The sequence below is a fragment of the Anser brachyrhynchus genome (assembly GCF_964034855.1).
Source record: "Anser brachyrhynchus genome assembly, chromosome: 2".
Lineage (NCBI taxonomy): Eukaryota > Metazoa > Chordata > Aves > Anseriformes > Anatidae > Anser > Anser brachyrhynchus.
Window position 1 is genome coordinate 39488214 of NC_137695.1, and position 21470 is coordinate 39509683.

The 21470-nt window shown below is 36.1% G+C and overlaps 1 protein-coding gene across 4 annotated transcripts; it reads right to left on the minus strand.

Moving 5' to 3' along the window:
* Nucleotides 1–1464: 1464 nt before the first annotated feature.
* On the minus strand, nucleotides 1465–21331 carry EFHB (EF-hand domain family member B). 4 transcript variants are annotated; one of them, XM_080579720.1, is made up of 14 exons: nucleotides 21266–21331; nucleotides 20571–20633; nucleotides 19519–19662; nucleotides 18286–18466; nucleotides 17684–17794; nucleotides 15541–15670; nucleotides 15077–15160; nucleotides 13446–13513; nucleotides 11933–12087; nucleotides 11360–11567; nucleotides 10777–10980; nucleotides 9060–9241; nucleotides 3440–6922; nucleotides 1465–2018 (listed from the first exon to the last, which is right to left on the minus strand). In XM_080579720.1, the coding sequence occupies exons 1-13, from the start codon at nucleotides 21308–21310 to the stop codon at nucleotides 6767–6769; spliced, it is 1731 nt and encodes a 576-aa protein (XP_080435846.1). In that variant the 5' UTR covers nucleotides 21311–21331; the 3' UTR covers nucleotides 1465–2018; nucleotides 3440–6766. The 4 variants fall into 4 exon arrangements, with proteins under 4 accessions (XP_080435846.1, XP_080435844.1, XP_080435845.1 ...); XM_080579718.1 differs by lacking the exon at nucleotides 21266–21331 and adding an exon at nucleotides 20916–21060; XM_080579719.1 differs by lacking the exon at nucleotides 21266–21331 and adding an exon at nucleotides 20916–21060 and having other exon boundaries at nucleotides 3428–6922.
* Between the last annotated feature and the right edge of the window lie 139 nt (nucleotides 21332–21470).

The following is a 21470-nucleotide window of genomic DNA, read 5'->3' on the forward strand; positions in this document are numbered from 1 at the left end:
CTCTGTTACAGGTATTAGGTTTCATATTAAAGCAGCATTAGAGATGAACTGTGTACTTAAGCAATGATGAATTAAACATTGATGATAGTTTAACAAGGGTTAACTGGTTTACTTACCACCTGTGTGATTAACTTCAGAAAACAAAAGATGGATCTGTGACAGGTAATTACATGCCTGCATGCATGCAGGGACAGTTGCCTACTGTTTTAAGTTGAGGGCTGCACTGCTACAAATGCATTTAAAACCTGTCCTAAAAAAAATGGAAATGTGAGTCTTTGTCTCCCTGTCCATAGAATGAGGACAAAAGCAGACTTAGAAAAAGCTATGAGTCATATTACTATTTTCACTGTAATTTAAGTCCAGTTCAAATGAGATGACAACCATTAGCTTGTTCTTTTCTTAGAAAATTTTTATACTGCTTTCTGTTCTACAGACACAAAAGAGATGCTTATTTCAGAAGTCTGGCATCCATTCACATTTGGCTTTTACTGGTACTGTGCTTTGAGCAAGTCATCCTACAAATGCTGTGTTTTGTTACCCATATAAATCCATTGGAATAAGACGACCAAAAAAATACAGAGAGAGCATCATTCTACACTCCCACTGTGATTCAACAACAAAAGAAATGCTGGCAGATAGCATCAGCTTTGGCCCCAGATCAAGAGACCTGCCCTTTAAAAAAAGCTAACAGACTGAACCTGATCTTTATTTTCACAGGGTTAGCACAAGTTTGTGTACTAATCTGGTCCTATTGTTGCTGTAAGAGGTAGCTAGATCTTCTTGCTGAATTTACGCAGAGAAAGAATTACATCTCAATATAATAAACACCTCTCACTAGCAGTTTTAAACTTTGCCTTGCTTTGTGTACCATAGTGACATTTGAACAGAGCATTTATTAAAGCAAAAACAGTTTGATGATCAGCTTCATCTTCCATCCAACAGCCCGAAAGCACTTTTTGAAAGAAAATGGACTGACTGTCCAGGTGTATTAACTGAACCAAATCCTGTTTTCACAACTCACAAACTGGAATCAAATCCACCTGACTCCGTGTATTTGCAGCAGAAAAGCAGGTCATAGGGGACTATGTCTGCATTAAGCAGACAACTGTGTTTCACAAGGGTGCTCCACTAAGCAGTACCTTACTCAGTCCATACAAACCACCCTATAACTGTACAAGACATCCCTGCAACTACCCTTGCCTCCATGCTCAAAATGTAGTAGTCATTACTCAGAATCATCAGGGAAAATGAGCTAAGACAGGAGAAAGCTCCCACCTGCCAGTTTTAAATCCCTGTTCACTGGACTTCAGAAAAGGTACTGCAGAATCATGAAAGCTTCAGAGAAAAGTAACATGCCAAATGAAGATTTTGAAATACTCTGTATACAAGAAATCATTAAGCAAGCAGTCCCTCGACTGAGGAAAAATATATGATACCCTATAAAAATCAAGAGTGCCACTGACGGTGTTTACAAGCTGTTTATTGTTTCTTCAAATAGAATAAATATTTTACATCATAGTAAATCCTCATTTTAAAACACACAAAGGAGCTAGATTTTCTGTTTAGTGTATTGCTAAAGGTATCAAATTCCGTACCAAAACATGTTGTAGAGGCTGGAGTATCACAGTTCCAACAGCAGACTGGGTTAAGTTCATTACGACAAGTCTGTTGAAGATCACTGAATATGAAGAAAATATATCCTTTTCAAAAAGGCTCTGGAAGTTCAAGTGATTGAAGCAATGGGAGATTACTAGAAATAGCATTTTTGCCCTGAACTGCTACTTTCCCATAGCCGTGTCTTTGATCCCTGAGCTAGACAGAGCTTTTGGGCTGCATGGTACAGCTATTCTTTATATTCTGTAATATTCATTACTTACTAGCAAAAGTTAGCCCTAAATTTTGTTATACATTCAGCCTTGTCGCTCTCCTGGGGATGGGGGGAAAGGCACAGAAACACACTTCTAGTCAAGTATTACAGGGGATTGCACATGCCTCTTTCTACCATCTCTTGAAGAATGCTGAGGAAAAAAAAAAAAACACTTGTGATTTACTGTTATCTTTTGAAAACCCTTCTGCTCTTATTTCAGTCCTTTGCTTCACCTCAAAGTCAAATCAAAATCTGACATTGTCTAGAATCTACAGAAAATTTGAAGGCTTATATAAAAGTCATTTCTAGAAGTGTTCCTAAGATACTCCACTGCCTGCTCTTGTTCTGGTTGTGTTGTAAAACCTTTCCTAGTAAGTACATACCTCAAGCAAGATTTATTTTAAGATGCAGAATATACAATCCCTCTTAATAAAGGAAGAAATACTTGACTGGCAAAAGCTACGTGAATATAATCTCTCAGTGATACCCAAGCCTTCCACTTCTTTCGGATCAGGTCTTATTTTTACTGTTTTAATTTCCATTTAGCTACTGGAACGAGGAGTGAGCTTTGAAAACACGCGGAATACCTCCAAGATTTACTATGGAGGTACCGTAGAACTTGCCACCTAATCTACAGTATAATTTCAATTCACACCTGCATATACTTAAAATCTGAGGAATATGTATTTTCTGTGCATGTGACAACCTATTTGGAAATCACAGGAACGTGGACCTAGGATATATAAGTTTTCTAGCTACTCCAAGCTGCTCAGAGAGACCACATGCATTTGGCAGAAATCAACAAGAACATCACTTAGAAAACTGGAAGACAAAGAAGACTGTTTTAACCTTTCCCTGTGCAGATTAATACTGGTCAAAGAAGCCAAAATCTTTCCTACGGGTTTGCATAATCTATGTTGGCATTTTCAAAAATTAATACAGTTTTGAACAGTAATAAAGAAATACAGATCCTATCCCTACCACATTGCATTTAGTGGTTCTTTGGCATGCTCCAAATCCTAACCCATCTGTTAGAGAAGCATTCTGGCCATTCAGCAAGGTAAAACCACACAGGCAGATGGTACCCAAGAATACACTATCAAACATAAATAACCGCTTTCTAAAGAAATACCTCCTAATGCAAAACACCAACTAATTAAGCCACACAAGTCATTCCAAAAACATCCTACCTATTCATATTTGTTAACAAGACAAAGACTTAAATTGTATTTCTGAGCACTTTGCCCCGGTAATCAATTTTCTGCTTAGACAACGATTTGAAGTATTCACAGCAAAAAAAGTATTATTATCATTTCGTTTACTACCTAAATAATTAAACACAGTTGTTTTAAAACTAACAATAAAAACAAAAAAAGGCCTTTCACTCATGAAAATGAGCTCCAGGACTAGGAAATTTACTTAAGTCAGGTAAATCACTGAAATCGGCAATTCTCAGTAATTTTACTTACTGGGAGGAAAAAAAAGTTTAAATTTTTTACTCCTTGTAAGACATATATTGATGTTACATAGTAATAGTATTGAGGCAAGATCTACACTTACTTGTACACTTACTTGTAGATTTCTGTGAAACAGTGGATTGGATTTTCTAGCATCCCAAACATGAGTCATTGCACAGCAGGATTTTTTCCACTAGACAACAGTAAAGAGAATAATTGAGTCCAGCAGCTGCTTTACATAGCAGAAGTCACTGCCAAATGCCACATTAACTGTAGGCTTATCTATGCTAATATTCACATTTAGAGATTAAAAGTCAGAAATATAAAAATAACAAATAATTTTGCACATTCAAATCTTCAGCCTTATCTTTTACAGGTTAGTGTTTTCCACTATTGAAAGTCAGTAATTCTGGCATGGCTTTTTGGGGGAAGAAAATGCTCCATAGAAGGAAAAAATTCCAACTCTGTCACTGGAAAACAACACATTTGCTCTAAGATAAACTTAAGAATTCACTTGACAACACCAATTAAAATGCATTATTTAATAAATCTGCTATTCTTTGGACTACTATTTGTGGTGACACACAGATAAAATGAATGGAGAGAGAGCATATTAACATCTGAATGTGCTGTGTATTTTAGCCAGTGCCGACTTCTAAGAAAATTATATGAAGAAAATTTGGCCAGATTTTTTTTTTTTGCCTAGACACTTACCTTTATCAGATTTTTCTGTTTACTTGTTTTGTCTACAAAATCAACATACTTACAATCCCTGTTGTTTTGTAATGTAGCTGTTAACAAAATAAATCTACCTGAGTGCTAAATTTGTGTGTTTGTTTTTAGAATGCATGTTTAAGTCATAGTGAAGGTTGTTTTGCTAACCATTTCCAGAAAACTTTGCCTTGGATATGGCCCATAGGAACCACAAAATCACGAACACAACTTGGAGCTTTAAAAGTTTATAAATGTATCTTTGAATTCATACATGTTGTAAAGACAAAAATGAAGTATAAAGATCTTCACGAAGACTCTGTGCATAAAGCATTTAACAAAAGGAAACAAACAAAAGGATTCAGAAACTCCACAGAATTAACTGGCTGTGTCACAGAAATTAAATTTTTCAGAGGTCTCATAAGCATGTAATGGAAAACAACAACCTACAAGTAGAATTTACAGCTCTGTGCAGGCATTATTCTCTTTACTTCTATAAAAGAGGTAAGTTTAGGTGAGCAGCACTTCCAGTACATATAAAATACAAACTCAGAAGGAAACCTTTAGTACGAGGTCAGAAACATAGTTTCAAGAAAAGCCAAAACTGGGCTTTTTTTTTTTTTTTTTTTTTTAAGTATTATGATTATTATAGACTTATTTAGCTGACTGCCCAAGAACGATGTTAAATCTGTTTCACTGACAAAGGAAAATATTCTACTGAAAGTAAAGGAATGAAAGGGGGCATCTCTACAGTAGATCCAAAAATATGGTATACAGTTTTTAGCTGCTGAACAAACAAAAATCTCTTCTATGAATATTCACATCTGATTTTTTCCCCCATTTTTCTCTGTAGTAAGCTTAAACTTTTCACCCAAAATTTTCTATTGAACAAGAACAGCAACATGTTCTTTAACAGTAATTCTGTCTGATACTTTTGGAATTGGACCACATGAAGGCAAAGGTTTCTTCCCTCCTACCTTGTATGAGCAGAGGAGCTCTAGGGAACTGCACCGAGGTGGTTAAATCCTGACGCAATAAATGCAATTTTAAATTAGCAGTACATTCATCTTTCTGTCATGATTTCACTTCAGATTGTCAGTCTGCTTTCTGCACACTTCCCAGTGCATGCAGAGAGATCCAGAAGGATGGGAAGGCAAGGCAACAAAAGTACAGAACAACTTTCATTCACAGCAGGAAAGATTTCCACTACCTGCTGCTCCCTGGAGATACCAGAAAGCACATTTTTTCTACATGATGCAAGACAGCTACTATTAAAATTCTGCAATAATAATTAAAAAGATGAGTCACTGAACCCTTTGTTGCTAAAACTTCAGAATTACTTGACTCAGCATTTTCTGTTGTTACTTGATCCAGAAGGGAGATGTTTTTGTACAAACCGGTAAATTACAAACTCCTAGAAAATCAGTGAAAGAGTAAGCTCAACAATCACAAGTGCTAAGTGAAAAAAAGCAACACAACTAAATTTTAAACTGACGTTACACAATCATTCTTAGTATTTAAAATAAATACAACCTTCACTTACATTTGAGAACTTGGTAACAATTTTGGCCACCAACATTAAATAATTCTTTAAATCTTGCTGTTGTAACATAATGGAAGCACTGATAGGTGAGAAAGCAATATTGTTCCTGAAATCCTGTATTCTATTATCACATTGGGCAAGGATTTTTCTTTTAGATTTTTTTCAATTGAAAAAAAAAATCTAAAAGCAATTATTCTCACTGCCAATACCAAACACTTTCCATTGGTTTCATACCAAACTCAGTAAAGTAGGTAAAGAATGAACACTTCAATTCACAGTTGCAGATTTTAGTATTATTTACTTTCCATTGTTTATTCTTACTTTACTTCATAATATATTCATTGGGATTTCCATAGTGATTCACAAGGCTTCGTCTATGATCACTATTCCCAAGAAATTGCACTAGCCAAAGGTGAACAGTTAGCACTCTGAAAGACCTAAACTTCTCTGACTACTTAGTCTGTATTTTTATGTAATATGCAAATATTCTTCTAAATATCCATTCTTTTTTTATTGTGAAAATTCAATACTAGTACCTAATAGCCATAAGCTGGGATATAGAATAAGAACCCTCTGCCGCACAATTGGGCATTTATTTTTGCACTTAACAGATTGATTCTTATGGTGTCTACTTCATGAAAATGCTTTAGCCCCACACCCACGACCAAGTATCTTACTGTAAAGCACTTTGTCACACGGATTTTTAAACACATCAAATAACACCCTAGACAGTTCTCTGTTTGCTACCATTTTACTGACGAGGAGTTATAGAACATTAGAAACAAGGGTAGATGTTTTTCTATGATAATTATCTTTAAGAGGTCTTCCAGAGAGAGAAAAATCCTAAATGCAGAAGTGTCCATTTCTAAAGTATTATGATTTAGACTTAGAAACAATGTTTTAAAAAAAATGATAAAGAATGTAAGACAAAAATTTGAATTCCTTTCACAAACATGTTGTACATGTATCCTCTTTTCTTCATATGGATATCGGTTCCTAGTAACTGCAACTAGGGCAGAAACATTTATATAAATTTGCGGTGAATGCAGTATTCAGAAAGACAATAAACAGTGAACTCTAGTTATATAAAAACATCCTATTTAAAATGTTTATTGTATTCAGCACCAGAATTATGACTGATGTCAATTTAAATATATGCATCACACGCACACAAAACAATTGCTAATTCTAGTCTTTGGGCGTTGCATTTATCTCATCCAGTATATTCCTGACATTTTGTATGCAAACCTCTTCGTTCTGTTGTTTCATACAGGCTTGCTTCCATATCTCTTCAAATCTTTCATCTGAAATGTTCATACTGATGTTGCGGAGAATTTGTGCAACCTACAAAATAATACAACTCAAGTAATTCCGGCTGGCATTTTCTTTAGAGTCCAGCTTTTACATATATTGGCAATCAATTTGCCAAAGAATATTCTTCCTCTCTTAATTAAAAAGTACAGACCACATCCTGCATCCTTAACAAAAGAAGTTCCCCCCATTTAAGTGAAACAATCTTATTGGGATGAAAGCTGTAGTATACAAAACTGAGTTCACTTAATAATGTTGAAACAACTTCAACATTGAAAAATCAAATATAGATAACACTGTAGGGACCATAAAGAACTACATGTTCTTGTAACTCATTCCTACTATATTAAAATACAACTCTGTCCCAGCTCATCAACAGCCATAAAATAATCACTGACTAAACCACTGACGACTGAGTGCACAGACAGCTTAATCTGGCCCTTACCTATTATCAACATGATCATGTTGCATATAAATTACACGCTACTACTAAGTTAAATAACTTCTATTCTCTTCAATAGAGTATGATGAATTCCACTGAAGAAAACAGAAGGCCCTTCAGACACCCTGACTATAAAGCAGTTTCTTTAAGCACTCTATAAAGCATCTCTTCATAATACAAAAGAAGAGAGTTCTCATTCATTTCTACAGGTCATTTCAAAAACTGATAGTATGACATGATGTTGGGTTTTCAAATAATTTAGTTAGCTATTACACATTTGAAAACATTTAGTTAGCTACTACACATTTGAAAATATTAATGTTCCATATCAAAATACTTAAGTGTCAGCGATAGTCTTTTGATTTAATCTATTTCATGAGTATTGGGTGATTTAACACACTCAAAGATGGTTCAGTACTGCACGCTGTATAGCCTATATAGTCTACAATAGAGTATGACATCTCAGGCCACATTATAACTTCAGAGAAGAGCTCTAATGCTTGACAGGTATAATGGGCTTCTCAATGAAGCATGAATTCTATTTACTGTTAGCTATATTCTGCATGCATGGATTTCCTGCTTCAGAGCTGGGTTATAAAATGGTAAGTGCTCACGTTCACGACATTCTGACAAGCCATTTTACAGATATTTATAGAACATGACAATACAACATTTACTTCTTCAGCCACTAATTAGCAACACTTTTCTGTAAAACATATACACAAGTTTCAGACCCATTTCCTTATGACTGAATATTTATCTAATAAAATGACTAGTAGAGATGGAGAGGTTGTCACGGCTTTTTTTCATTTTAGATTGGAATTTCTTTTTTTTTTTTTTTTAGCATTGTCTCATAAATCATATTTCAAATGATGAATCTTATAAATCATATATCTTCAAATAATGATCTCTTAGTATTTTTTTTTTCATTAAAAAGCATAGAAATAAAGAAGTCAAGCACTAAACAATACTGAATAAGAAGCAAAGTTCCTTCCACTTATGACTGAAGAACTCTGGGCTGTGAGATGAGTGGTAGCAGCCCACAGAGATATCAGATGGAAAAAATTTAGTAATTTGCCATTAACAAAACTTGGGAGTTTGAGGGAAGACAGCCTTGGTAAAATTTTCCACTGAAGATTCCTGTGTGATAGAAACTAGTTTTATACAGGCGTAAAATTCTTCCTTTGGGGCTTTTTTTTTTTTTTTTTTTAAAGACTATGTATTCTATCTACTTATAGAATCATACAATAACGTCTGTTGAAAGAGATCTCCGGAGTTAATCTGTCCAACCGTATAATCAAAGCAGGACTAACTTCACCATTAAACTATATTACTTAGGTCATTGCTCAGAAATTTGAATATGTCCAAAGATGGAAATTTCGCAGCTGCTCTGTTCTTCTCACATTGCAAAAATGATGGAAGACAGGCTGTGAAGCCCTAGATTAATTACCAACCCTCATTCAACACAGCATTTGAGCACGTGAGTAATAACATACTTCCTTCTATTACCTAAGGAAGTCAGATCTCAATAAAATGAAGATCAACCATCTTTATGAATAACTTCGAATGTGAAGAGTATATATTTTTCAAGTGTCTGAATGGGTATAAAGAAAGATGGCAATGTTGGAACAACAAATTTTACAACTTATTTAATAATACAGCTTTCCACTCCCACATGGCTAGTATTACATTTGTCTTGGAAGAATATTCTGAAGAAAAGTACCATACCTCTGCCTTTGGTCTTGTTTTAAAAAAGTCTTTTTCATACACCCCCTTTTGACTGAAGACAGAAGGGAACAATAATGCATAAGCATTTGCCTCATCACCATAATTAGTTCTGTCACTGATGCGGCGAATTCGAGGAGCAGGAATATCTGAACGAATAGTTGGAATGCCACACACTGGATAATCTATGGAAATCAATCAATAGATAATATGGAAAAGCCTATATGTAAAAATACTGCCAGGGAGGATATAACATTTTGCATTAGATGAGAGCAAATTTGATGCTTTGTCTACATAGCTTCAAGAGTTTCCTCTTCTTCTCTTTTTTCTTATTTTTAGAATTCTTATCTCAAACTACATCATGTATCTTGAGAACCGGCAATAGTGCAATAATATTGGAGTACTTCAGTGAGAAACGTTTTTAGATGATTCCAAGATGATCTTATCCTAAAATTATCACCTTAATTTCTCAAAAGCATAGAATCATGGAATGGTTTGAGTTGGAAAGGAGTTTAAAGATCATCTAATTCTGCACATACACACAACGGGCAGAGGCACCTTCTCCTAAGTCAGTCTGCTCAAAACTTCATCCAACCTGGCCTTGAACACCTCCAGGGATGGGGCATCCACAACGTCTCTGGGCAGCCTGTTCCAGTACCTCACCACCCTCATAGTAGAGAATTTCTTCCTAATGTCTGATCTAAATCTACCCTCTTTTAGTTTAAAGCCCTTTGTCCTGTCACTACTCTCCCGATCTTTCCTATAGGCCACCTTCAGGTAGTGGAAGGCTGCTACAAGATCTCCCCGAAGCCTTCTCTTCTCTAGGCTGAACACCCCCAGCTCCTTCAGCCTGTCTTCATGACCAGAGGGCTAGAGCACCTCTCCTATCTTTGTGGCCCTCCTCTGGACTTGCTCGAACAGGTCTACATCTTTCTTACATTGTGGGCCCCTGAATTGAATACAATACTACAGGTGAGGTCTTATAAAGGCAGAGTAGAGGGGAAGAATCACTTCCCTTGACCTACTGGCCACCCTTCTTCTGATGCGGCCTAATATACAGTTGGCTTTCTGGGCTGCAAGCATACATTACCAGCTCACATTCAGTTTTTCAAACAGTCAACACCCCAAAGTCCTTTTCTGCCAGGCTGCTCTCAACTCACTCATTGCCAAGCCTGTTCTCGTGCTTGGGATTGCCCTGACCCAGGTCAACTTCAAGAAGGCCAAGTAAAATGTCCTGCATAAGGTTCATATGGGGCCACTTCTCAAGCCTGTAAAAGCTCTAAATCCTACTGTCCTTGTCACCAACAAAGATGTTAAATAATACTGGTCCCAGTACTGATCCTCTAGGAACACCTCTTGTCTCTGGTCTCCACCTGCTCAGAGTCGTCGCCTGCATCTCTCTGAATGTGACCAATTTCTTATCCACTGAGCGTTCTACCCATCAAACCCATGTCTCTCCAACACAGAGACAAAGATGTCATGTGGGACCGTGTCAGAGGTTTTGCACATCTAGACTAAATTTCAAATTTTGAATGGATTATCCATGCCAAACATACAAGCCATGGCAACTTCCAAGCCACAATCCTAAACAAACCTAGATTAGATAAATTATTTCATTATTGTGCATCAGTAGTACCAGCACCAGCATACTCTTCAAACCTGTTCCTGATTTTGCCTTAAATAATGCTTAGAAGTGAGAGGTAAAGTCCACTGTACTTACAGGTTGTTGGGAGACCACCTACTACAGCATTATACTGAGAAGAAGTTGTTTGATAATCTGCAAATACACTGTCTGTTGGTCTTGTAAGTGTTTTTGGTGTCTTCTCTGAGCTTCCTGGTTCTTTTAATACAAGATCTTCCTGCTTCAGCAGTGGTTCATCATCTGCATTTGTGCCAGACAGAGCAGGAACATTTATTTTATTCCCTGTAAGCAAAAATTATGGAACAGACAGGATTTATTATCAGCACATTACAAAGGAACAGATAAAAACAAACAAACAAAAAAACCAACTTTGCTTGAATCCTTGAGAAACTATAAAGTACATGACATAAAATAATTAATCTGCATATTTTATAATGATTCTTGGAAATTTTTACTTTCTCCAAATGCAGCAAAATTCCTGGGTTCTGAAATACATTTATATCTAAGGTTCTCCTATCTCCTGCTACCACTGGCTGGCAGGAAAGGACTCTCAAAATCCTATTCTTCTAAAGGAGCACCTACTCTACTTCAGCAGGGTCCTTTCAATAGCTGTTGTAGGAACAAGATCATCCACGCAGTTTTCCAGTATTAACTCACCTACCTTTTGTAATTATTTTTTCTTCAAATTCTTTAACAGCCATTTTGTCTTTCCAGTTAAGAAAGTTTGCAAACTCCAGATAACTGATCAGACCATCTTTATCCAAATCACAATAGTCAAATAAGGAATCCAAGAGCTCATCATCTAGGTTCAGATTAAGCTGAAAACAGGACTTCTGCAGGTCATCTTTGTCTATCATTCCATCACCATTCTATTATAAATAAAACAGTTGTTACAACAGCTATTATAAAAATGTTCCAACATACATATCCAGCTACATTATCTTAGACGAGTAATATTGCTGTTTTTTTACACTGTCACACTGACTTTTTTTAATCTCAAATCACTATTTGCATTTAAAATTATTAATTATTCTTGTGTTCAGATTTTGAATTTAAATTTACTCATGGTTTCTTTTTGTGCTCAGCAATCTAATTGTACATCTTGAGGCAAAACCAAGATTCGTTCTGAAAGTCAGGCATCAACCATTCCATTATTACTATGTTTCTTCATGTCTGTATCTCCATGACACAGAAGAGCTAATGTCAAACTTTTTTTTTTTAAAAAAGCACTAACCTTATCATAATGCCTAAATGCTTCTAGCAACATATCAAAATTTTCATAGTTAGCTTTCTTCAAACTTTGCCGAACTGCAGCTAGCACAGCTCTCTCTCTGTCTTTACCACGGAGGAACTCACTTGGAGCCCTACAGTGAAGAAGATCGCCAACTCCTATAAAAAATAAATACTTCCTCAATTAGTTGCACACATACAGAAAATGGACATCTTTTAAAATGGCTTGGAGTCTTGAGGAGAAGAACTTCAGTTTCAAGACGCTGATTTTCAGCACTGCTGAACATTTGACATGGCCATCCAAAGATCAAATGGTCCACACGATGATTTCACTACTCACATGCAGTTAACCTTGAACATTTTGAAACATCTTAATATAGCTTCACAAATCCATTCATTGCTTCCAAGAGTTTCTGAGAGAAGTAAGAGTTATTCTATGTCCAGGTAGTTAAGAGCAAAAGAATATGTATTATTAATCTATCATTTCAAACCTGTCGTGTTACAAGATACTTGCATGAACCAATGGAAAATTCAATGTAATATTTCAAGTACTTATATATCAGTGATTTCTAAAAAGACAAGGTACTATTTTTGTGTTATTCTTCCCATTTCATATGTATCCTAATACTGTTAGGTACTTTCAAACACTTTGATACACTGATCTACAGTTTTTATCTAAGTCCTCACCATTACATCGAAGCCACTTTCTGGAGCACAATAAGTTAATTCAGAGTCCAGTTATTATATAGTAGTAGTTCATCTAATCCCATGCAAACAGGAATATGCATGCATTATTTTCTACTTGTTAAGAATGAATTTTAGCTGTCATTCTGCCTTCTTTTAACTTTGTTTGATCAGTTCTTCTGAAGTTCCTTATAGGGCAAGCATACATACACATTCAACGTATTTAACTTTATTACCCTGCATAGTAAAGCATGTACACGGGCTTATGTAGAATTTAAGCCAAGTTCTTTGGACTTGACTAATTAAATAATTTTGAGCCACTTACACTTTTTGCTTCTTAATTATTCACTGCAATTTCCAAGTCATTAGTAGTTACATTAAAATATCATCAATTCCAACAATTGCTATTTGAGTTGAGTAGCTTTCAAAATTTCACCATAATGAAAATGAATCTTTTTTATTGTTTTGTCTCTCTACCACCTTCAATAAATTCTTATTTTTCTCATTTATTGCTTGTTATTTTTACTCTTTTTGTAGAAGTACTAGAAAAATCATTATGAGGAAAGACACAATTTAACTTTGTCACTTAGATGTCAATATGAGCTTCCTGCCTTCTTCCTTGCTTCCTGTTTCATTTCCATTCAGATACAGGGTCTTACAAAAACAAAAATCCACAAATCAAATTTTCTTTATTCCTTCTCAAATTGCCCCTCCAAAAATTTAGTGTTACCTCTAAGATTTTAGGAAAATTATTCACTACACAATTAACAGTAATTACTTCAACATCATTTCATCAACAAGGTAATATTTTATTCTGCCACTACAAGACTTACCACATTCATCTGGACGGAGTAACATTCCAAATGTATGGCCTGGGGGAACATTCATAGTTTCTGCTATACTGTCAATATGCACATTTCTTTGTTAATTGTAAAGTAATTTATTAACAGTAAAAATAAACCTTAAGCTATTAGTAAAGAAATGTGATTATCTGTTATATAATTAGGAATTATACATATAGTTCACCTGAAATTTTTTCATCACTACTTGAATTTGCAACTGCAGAAAAGCATCCCTTTATAAGCCTACTTAGAACATTTGCTGCTAAACACAACCAAATGTAAACATTAGAAATGTTTAAAAAAGCAAAAAAAAAATAAACATTCTACTGCTAAAATATTTTTTCTATGAAAATGGCAGAAATAAGTGAGAAAAAACCCTTACAGCACACCTGTCAGATATTAATAATGTTTAGGACAAACCAGATCTCCAACTGAAGCAATGAAAATTAAAATGCTGCTGTTAACATTAAAAACTTATTCCTTAATTTGAAAAAGAGTCAATATTCATTTTTGTCTGCATGTTTAATAATTAAAGCTTTGCTACATGAATCAGAAACCACCATCAAATTTGAAGTGTTCTTGCTTACAAAAAAAAAAAAACCCTACTGAGAGATGGAAGCACAGTAATCTAAATACTACTAGGTACAATTTTCTCTTATCATTATACATTATATCATGATGTAAAACTCACAAAACAAACTGAGCTTTGTATCTAACTGGTAATATTAGTGCTGGATTTGAGCTTGCACTGCAACCTAGATTCCCTGACTGATTACACTGCCTCATGTTGCTCACAATCCAGATCTCCTTCACATTAAGCACACCATGAAGGACACAGGAGAAAGTGACTCTCCCTACAGAAAGGGGAAACATTCACCTTCTATAGGTACCAAGGGCATAGTCTCCAGAGTCACTTAAGCCTGTGATGTTGAGCTTAAAATTAAATTTGGCTACCAAAGTCAATAATGTTTCTTGTGGGTCTCCAACTATACAGAAATACCAGGCAACTGCAAAGACAGCCTTTGTATACATTCAGTAGTACATATACAGACAGATGGTATATATTCAGGAACCCAGACTTATAGCACTGCTGGATCCTGACCACCATTTGCCTTAAGACAACTGCAATGCTCCATAAACACTGTTTTGTGAACTTAAAAAACTCTTACAGATCACCTGAGGTTCACGAAGCATTGTAATGACTCAACTGAGATTAAGACATGCTGCTAAAGTTACAATTTAGTGTCATGTCCTTTTCCATATGAATACAGGTGATCTAACATGGTAAGTCTCCAAGCAGTACATGAGACATTTCAGTTCTTTCAAACCTTCCTAACTGCAAAAGACAAAAGTGTTATGGACGGTTTGCACTAGTGCAAATCTGAAAAATTCAGATATAGACCATTTAAACACTAGAACAACTTTAACACGATACAGCCTTTGTTAGTAACTTCCACACTTATTGGTCTACTTTGGGCAAGAAGAGTCCCTTCCTGTAACTGAGTGCTGCACTGGAAGCTCTAAACACAGTTATATTGTTTATCTAAGATCAAAAAAAGACATCGGAGACCTGGCATATAGGAGTGAGATTTTGTTCTTGGAAGGTATCTTTGCTTACTTACGGATCAAGGACTTTTCCAACCTGAGGTTGAAATTTTTCCTTGAAATCATCACTTCTTTTGGATACAATTTTTGCTGCTTTTTTCCTATAAAATTTGAAAATAATTCTCAAACAGTTGTTTAATAGTACTCAATAACTGCTCAATAACATTCAAAAATACTATATGCTAGAAGAAAACAGCAACTCTTTCACATGAAAAGCAAACTGAGTAATTGAGAAGTTTTGCTATTTCAAAAATCAAAGAGGCCTTTAAGTAATGTTAAAGAAATGCCAACTATTGCGCTGCCATACTATGGTAGAACTGATTTGGATAAATTATTCTGAAAAATACTTCTTGCATTTTCTATTCAGTTCAATACGGCTATCAAACCAAAGGACAGGATTGCAAGATGTAAAATTATATTCAAATATGAAGACTATTCTTTAAAACTCACACCTCTAACTAGTTAACTCATGGCAACTTACCATTGCAGATCACAGAGCCAATTTAAGGATTTGGATACATTTCGTCCATCTTTGAAGTGAGGGGTTTCTATTCCATACACAAAAGACTTGCTGAAGTTTGGTGAGTCATACTTCCTACTTATTGCTTCCCCTGTGGTGAGGCGGTGGGGGGGGGGCAGGAAGGGGAAGGGAAACATTTTGATTTGTTTAAAATACTTCAGCAAGAAAAATATACTAATACACTAAAATAGATACCTTCATTCATAAAACAATAAATAAAAGCAAAAAACTAATTAATTCTTTTCAAAGACATAAAATTTGTGTAACACATGCAATACTTATTAAGTATTTAAGATTAATTTCATTGTCAAAAGAGAGGACAAAAGGCAACAAAAAAGCCTCAAAAACTATCCAAGTTATAAAATAGCTGAATATCCATTACACCTTCTTTTATGTCTGAATAAAAGCTAAAGACAAGTCCAACAGAATTAATGAAAAAATACCAGGTTGCCTAATCATGCAAACAAAAGCACCTTATCATGTCTGTACTCAGGCAGAAACATGCATATATCATCAAATTTATTATTTGTTAAAAAAATAATAATACTAAAAGGAAAAAATATTTTTGATCGGCTGCACTTTTAGATATACTCGTTATATTGATTTCAATAGAAACATTTCCACTGACTTCACAGTAAACAAGACGTTACCCTACTTGTTTATGAATCTATTAATACAGCTTTGCCTGTAAAATGAAGTTTCACGTAATAGAATGTCACGTGCTTGTAGCCTGTTTACACAAAGTACTTATTTTTCCTATTCTTTCAATCAACTTTTGAAAAGAATTGCAGTTAAAACTTTCAAAAAAATATTCTTCATGCACACTTTTTAATAAAGGCTTCTTCTGGCTGTACTTCAGCATGGGATTTTATGTTATTGTTCAAAACTGGAACACATAGTTGAGGTATTTTTTCCTTCTACATAAACAGTCTTCCAGCTGCTCAGTTGGTTTGACCTCTCCATGATCCTGTGCACAGAAGTTATGAAGGAGACAGAAACAGATAATTCCACTAGAACACCTAATAAAGTTGGGGAGGAGGGGAAATAACATTACAAGTTTAACCAATTTAGAGCAATAGTACCATATTCTGCATGAGAAAAATTTCTCAGTGAGAGAACAACGTACCATAAATTCACTTCTCCATAAGAGCCTCCATATGAAGTTTACATTATTACTACTGAAATATTTGCATCACAGTTTCTTACGGGTTGGGCCACCACCTACAAAATTGTTGATACTAGCAACAATGAGCAATTTTATTGTAATGCCAATTTTATAGACTGGCATCGTAAGTCTAGCAATGTAAGTGGAAAAGATGGAAGTGGGAAAAATAGAAGTGGCAGCAAAAGTAACACGTCCTGCGTATTTGTCACTCTGTTCCCGTGTAGACCTATGAGATAAAGGGTAACCTATAGTGAGCAGATCACTTCAAGCAAGTATAGCCTCCGAAGTCTGAAGCAGTGGAGGTAAAGACCGCTGGAAGGGCAGAGACCAAGACTGCAGGACAGATGTGCAGGCACTATACTGCAAGCTGAGGAACTTGCATTCCAGAGAGACAGGCAGCAACCTGAAATTCCTTGTAAACAGAGCTTGATGCTGAGCTCCCTGTCAAGAAGTCTAGGTGACCTGAAATTTTGTTTGGAACCTAATAAAACACAAAGGTATAAAGAACTGGGATGAGTTGGTCTTACAGTCCATGGTCTAAACCTCAGATTGCTCTCCAAGGCATAGACAATGGCAAACTCACTAACCAACTAGAGCATAGAGTTTCTTCTTTCTTGGAAATAGTCTGCTTTTCAAATTGCACCCAAAAGAAATCAGTATTTCAACTCCATTATTAATCTCTTACATTACCTACTAGACCCACAATGAAGTGGCCTATCATTACAGAAACAAGTAGCGTTCTTTCAGCTGTATATCTGATTTTTTTCACATCATTACTTTTTAAAATAATTTATATTGTATTAGTAGAGAAGTAAAAATAAATAGCTTATATCTCAAAAAAAAGTAATGCCCAACAAGTTCTGAAGACACAAAGAGGTTCAGTTAACATTATTCATATTAGGTCTTTTTATAGGACTTCTTACTAGCCTTTGAACATACCTGCATAATAATCATTGTGCGACACAATGTACAGATCATGTCCTTTTCTGGTTTCTTTATCTACTTCCTCAAAAGTTTTTGGTGGATTTATAAGCTCTCCAGCTGGTGCATCTGAAAAGCAAGGAGCATATATATATATGGGTTTGATTGTTTTTAAATTTTAAACAATATCCTGTTAGAGAAGATGCTAATAACGTGGAAGTATGATGCTTCCACCAAACTAGAAAAGCAGTATGAATCTCACAGCATGATGACATGGGACTAGGTGTAGACTAAGAGAAACTGAGAGCCTAACTGTTGTGAGGAGACTACATGGTCAACACATCTGTTACTAGCTCCTATCTGTGGAGGAAAGTTTCACAGGTCAAGGTAATATCTTTTATTAGACCCAGAAAAAAGCCCTACTAGTTACAAAATGTTTTCAGTAGCCTGTTTGTTCATCATTACTGAAAGATACTAGTATATTTTTATCCATTTCAATACCTGTTATAATAAGTTTTCTATTAAACCAGAACTGTTGGAAGCATACAATATATGCTAAATATTAAATTGCAGGTTATCTCATACTTAGGAGAACCATTTTTAACACTAAGTTTTCCTACCTTGGATGATTTTTACTCCGAATGTGGTATTAGTTATATCTAAGCCCTTAGGTAACATAGGAGATTGATCATGTGATTTGCCCAAGGGTGCTTCACGGTTACTAAAGTAGATTGCTTCTTTTCTATCTTGTATTTTTTGTTGAAAATTAGTTTTAGGAAGTGGATTTATCAATGTAGCTGCCTAAAGAGGTCACAAACAACACAAAAGGCAGAAAAACAAATTTTAATCGTTCACACATCAGTACGGCTACCCCCTCAAACACACACAAGAACAGCAGTTTGATATTAAGAGCTGCAATGAGATCTTAGATGATCAAACTGACCTAATTTTATCTACCAATTTGCAAAACAGAACTACATTGTGAGGTAAGGTCACTAATAATCAATACTATGTTAAATCTCCAGAAATAAAGTACATATTATAAAACAGAACTTTTTAATTTTGTGCAAGTTTTTTCCCCTTGTTGATAAACAAAATTTCAGACCACAGCCTCTCAGAAAAAAAGTGTTTAAAAAATGTCAAAACAGGGAACTTTGATCTTCTCAAGTCATTTTATTTTTCAGACTACCCATCAAAGTAATGGGGATCCAAAAGAGGGTTTATTATTGACCTGCCAAAATGAATCAGCAAACTGTATTTACTAACACAATTATTATTTTTAGAGATCAATTATTTGAACAATAATTATGAGATAAAAATCATCAATGAGCTCTTTGGTTGTTTGATTACATCTTAGAAACATAATTCGTGCGGACTACACACAAAATTGGCTGCCATATCCAAAATAGCACTTTTTATCTAACAAAATCATTTTCAACCCAAAAGTTAGAGAATACAGAAAAATTATGCTGAACTATAAGTATATTCTCAGATCATAGTTCTCTTGCTAATAGCTCAACAGATTTTACCTCTGTTGTTAGGAAAGAGGGAAGCAGAAAAATTGTGGGTAGAAGACAGTTAAATGTTGAAATGAAATGAATAATTCAGTAGTCATTGCAAAATTTATTCAACAAAAGTGATTGAACTTCAACTACTTTCCTTTTTCAATTATACTAACTAAATCTTATGAGTTGACCTCAGACTTCAGATAATTCACAGCAGCAGTAAAATACCACAAAGTGATCACTCAGCTACAAACCTTTGTCCCTGATCACGAAGAAATCAGTTGCTTTTACTAAGTACATTCTTAAGCAGTTCATTCCCAAACAAAAGGAAACAAGACACATTCTTACACTAAGTGAAGAACATGACTGTATGCCATGTGTCAAGTGAGCTGCAATGTCAGGATCATCTGCTCTGCCACAGAATATTCTTTCAACACCAGGAGCTGGATTTGTCGTATTTCGAAACTTTCGCACAATAGTTGGAGTAACGGGCTATATATAAGGCAAGAAAAAACAGTTTTACAGCAGTTTTCCATAAAATATTAATGAAAAGAAAACATACCACAGCCAATTCAGTGTGATTCCACAGATGTAAGAGCAAAATAGAAAGACATTTTAAGACAATAAAACATGCCTGCATTCCTGCAGATGTTAATATTCTGAACACAAGGTCTACACAGCCCAGCTTAAATTTAATCACACCACCAACAGAAGTCAGGAGAAAATGCCTAAGCTTCACATTTCTGGTTTAGGCTTTAAGACAAATAACAGCTTCTTTACATGTGTTATGTTACAAACTTCAGAAACATTCAATATAATTCACAACAAGTCCCTCATCAGCGAGTCAATTTCAGAAATGTTTTTAACCACTGTATTGTTTATTAAGCACGTTTAAAAGGAGAGCTGACACCATGGGGATATTTGTGTTTCAAAGGCCTCTAACTCTTCAGGGACACCAGGAAGGGCCAGTGGGGATCACAACTCTAACAGAGCAGCCTTTATAAAGCAGAAGGTACTCCATCAGAAGTCATAATGATCACTATAATTGTATCAACAGCAAAAAAACAGTAAAATAATTCTCTTCAGTCCTGCCTAAGGAGGCATGTTGAATTTTGTAAAACATGCAGATGGAAAAATAACTATCAGAAACATTTTAGAATCCTACTAGCTTCTTTAACTAGCAGCTTCTTCCCTTTAAACAAAAACTATTAACATCTAAAAAAAAATGAAATTAGCAGTTTCTAAAGAGAAGGGAAAAAATTGCCGAGATTTCACTGATTATTTATAAAGGCAGCATGAACAGAAGTAACAGATTTAGGGCCTGTCTGTCATATAGACACAATTACTCATATGAAATCATTACAGAAGCTTAACAAGGAGCATCTGAAAAGCAAACTCACCCTGGGTACAATCTCAGTGAGGCAACACGCAGCCGTATCGCCAGTTGGAAGCAACTTCCCTGCCTAAGCAAAACAACCAAAAAATAAGGTGTAACCAAGTCAAACTGGTCAAACTGGGTTATGACACCTCACACAAGGTGTTGGCGAGCATGATGACAGAAAGGAGCCCGTGGCTTTATTTTGGGGGCAAGCCGGGACCGCAGTGAGTGCAGCCCACCGACTGCCCCCGCTGCAACCCTTTCCCTCAGCCCACAGCCAGATCGTGGTCCTGGCAAGGCCCAGAAAGCGGGGGGGGGGGGGGGGGGCAGCATCTAGGGTCCCCCCCAGCCCGGCGCTGGCACTCACGGCCGAGATGTGTGGAAACCTGTCTATGAACCGCCCCTCGTAGACCGGCCGCAGCGGCCCCGCCATGGCGGCATGGGGCCCTCACCGCTGGCCTGGTAACGGCCGCGCCCCGGGCGGCACCGCCGGCTCCTGCCGAACCTCCCTCACGGCCAGCGCCCGCCGGCGGCCTCTTGGCCCCGGCCCCTCGGGAGGAACGCTAATGCGAGTGTTAATTTGCCTTGTGGAAACGGAGAGGGATTAGCTCAGAAAAGCAGCTTTGGTAAACCCGACCAACTTTCCCTGTCGCTTAGAAGCCCAGCTGCTTTCAGAAAGCCTAGCTCACTCTCAGGTGACGCTTAGTAAATGCTCACTTTCCTCCCAGCAAAACATCTACATTTAATCACATCCTGTTCCATTCTCCATCCTCCTACGATGGCAAAGCTGATTTCAGGTAAACATAGAGATCTTACCCGTAATTAATTAACAAACATTACCAGCTGTTGCCATTTTAGTCACAGCTCTAACATTTGTTTGATAAGGATTTTACACGAAGGTGGCTCAATGACTGCTGAACTC

What these genes read in the sequence shown, in the direction of transcription:
- EFHB (XM_080579718.1), bottom strand. Translation starts at nt 20,981, where the DNA reads ATGGCGGGGCCGCTGCGGCCGGTCTACGAGGGGCGGTTCATAGACAGG. An exon ending in AGTCATGTTCTTCACTTAGT is followed by an intron (nt 18,467 to 19,518) that starts GTAAGAATGTGT and finishes TGACCTCTTTAG; the next exon opens with GCAGCTACATTGATAAATCC. An exon ending in GTTGGAAAAGTCCTTGATCC is followed by an intron (nt 13,514 to 15,076) that starts GTAAGTAAGCAA and finishes GCATATTGACAG; the next exon opens with TATAGCAGAAACTATGAATG.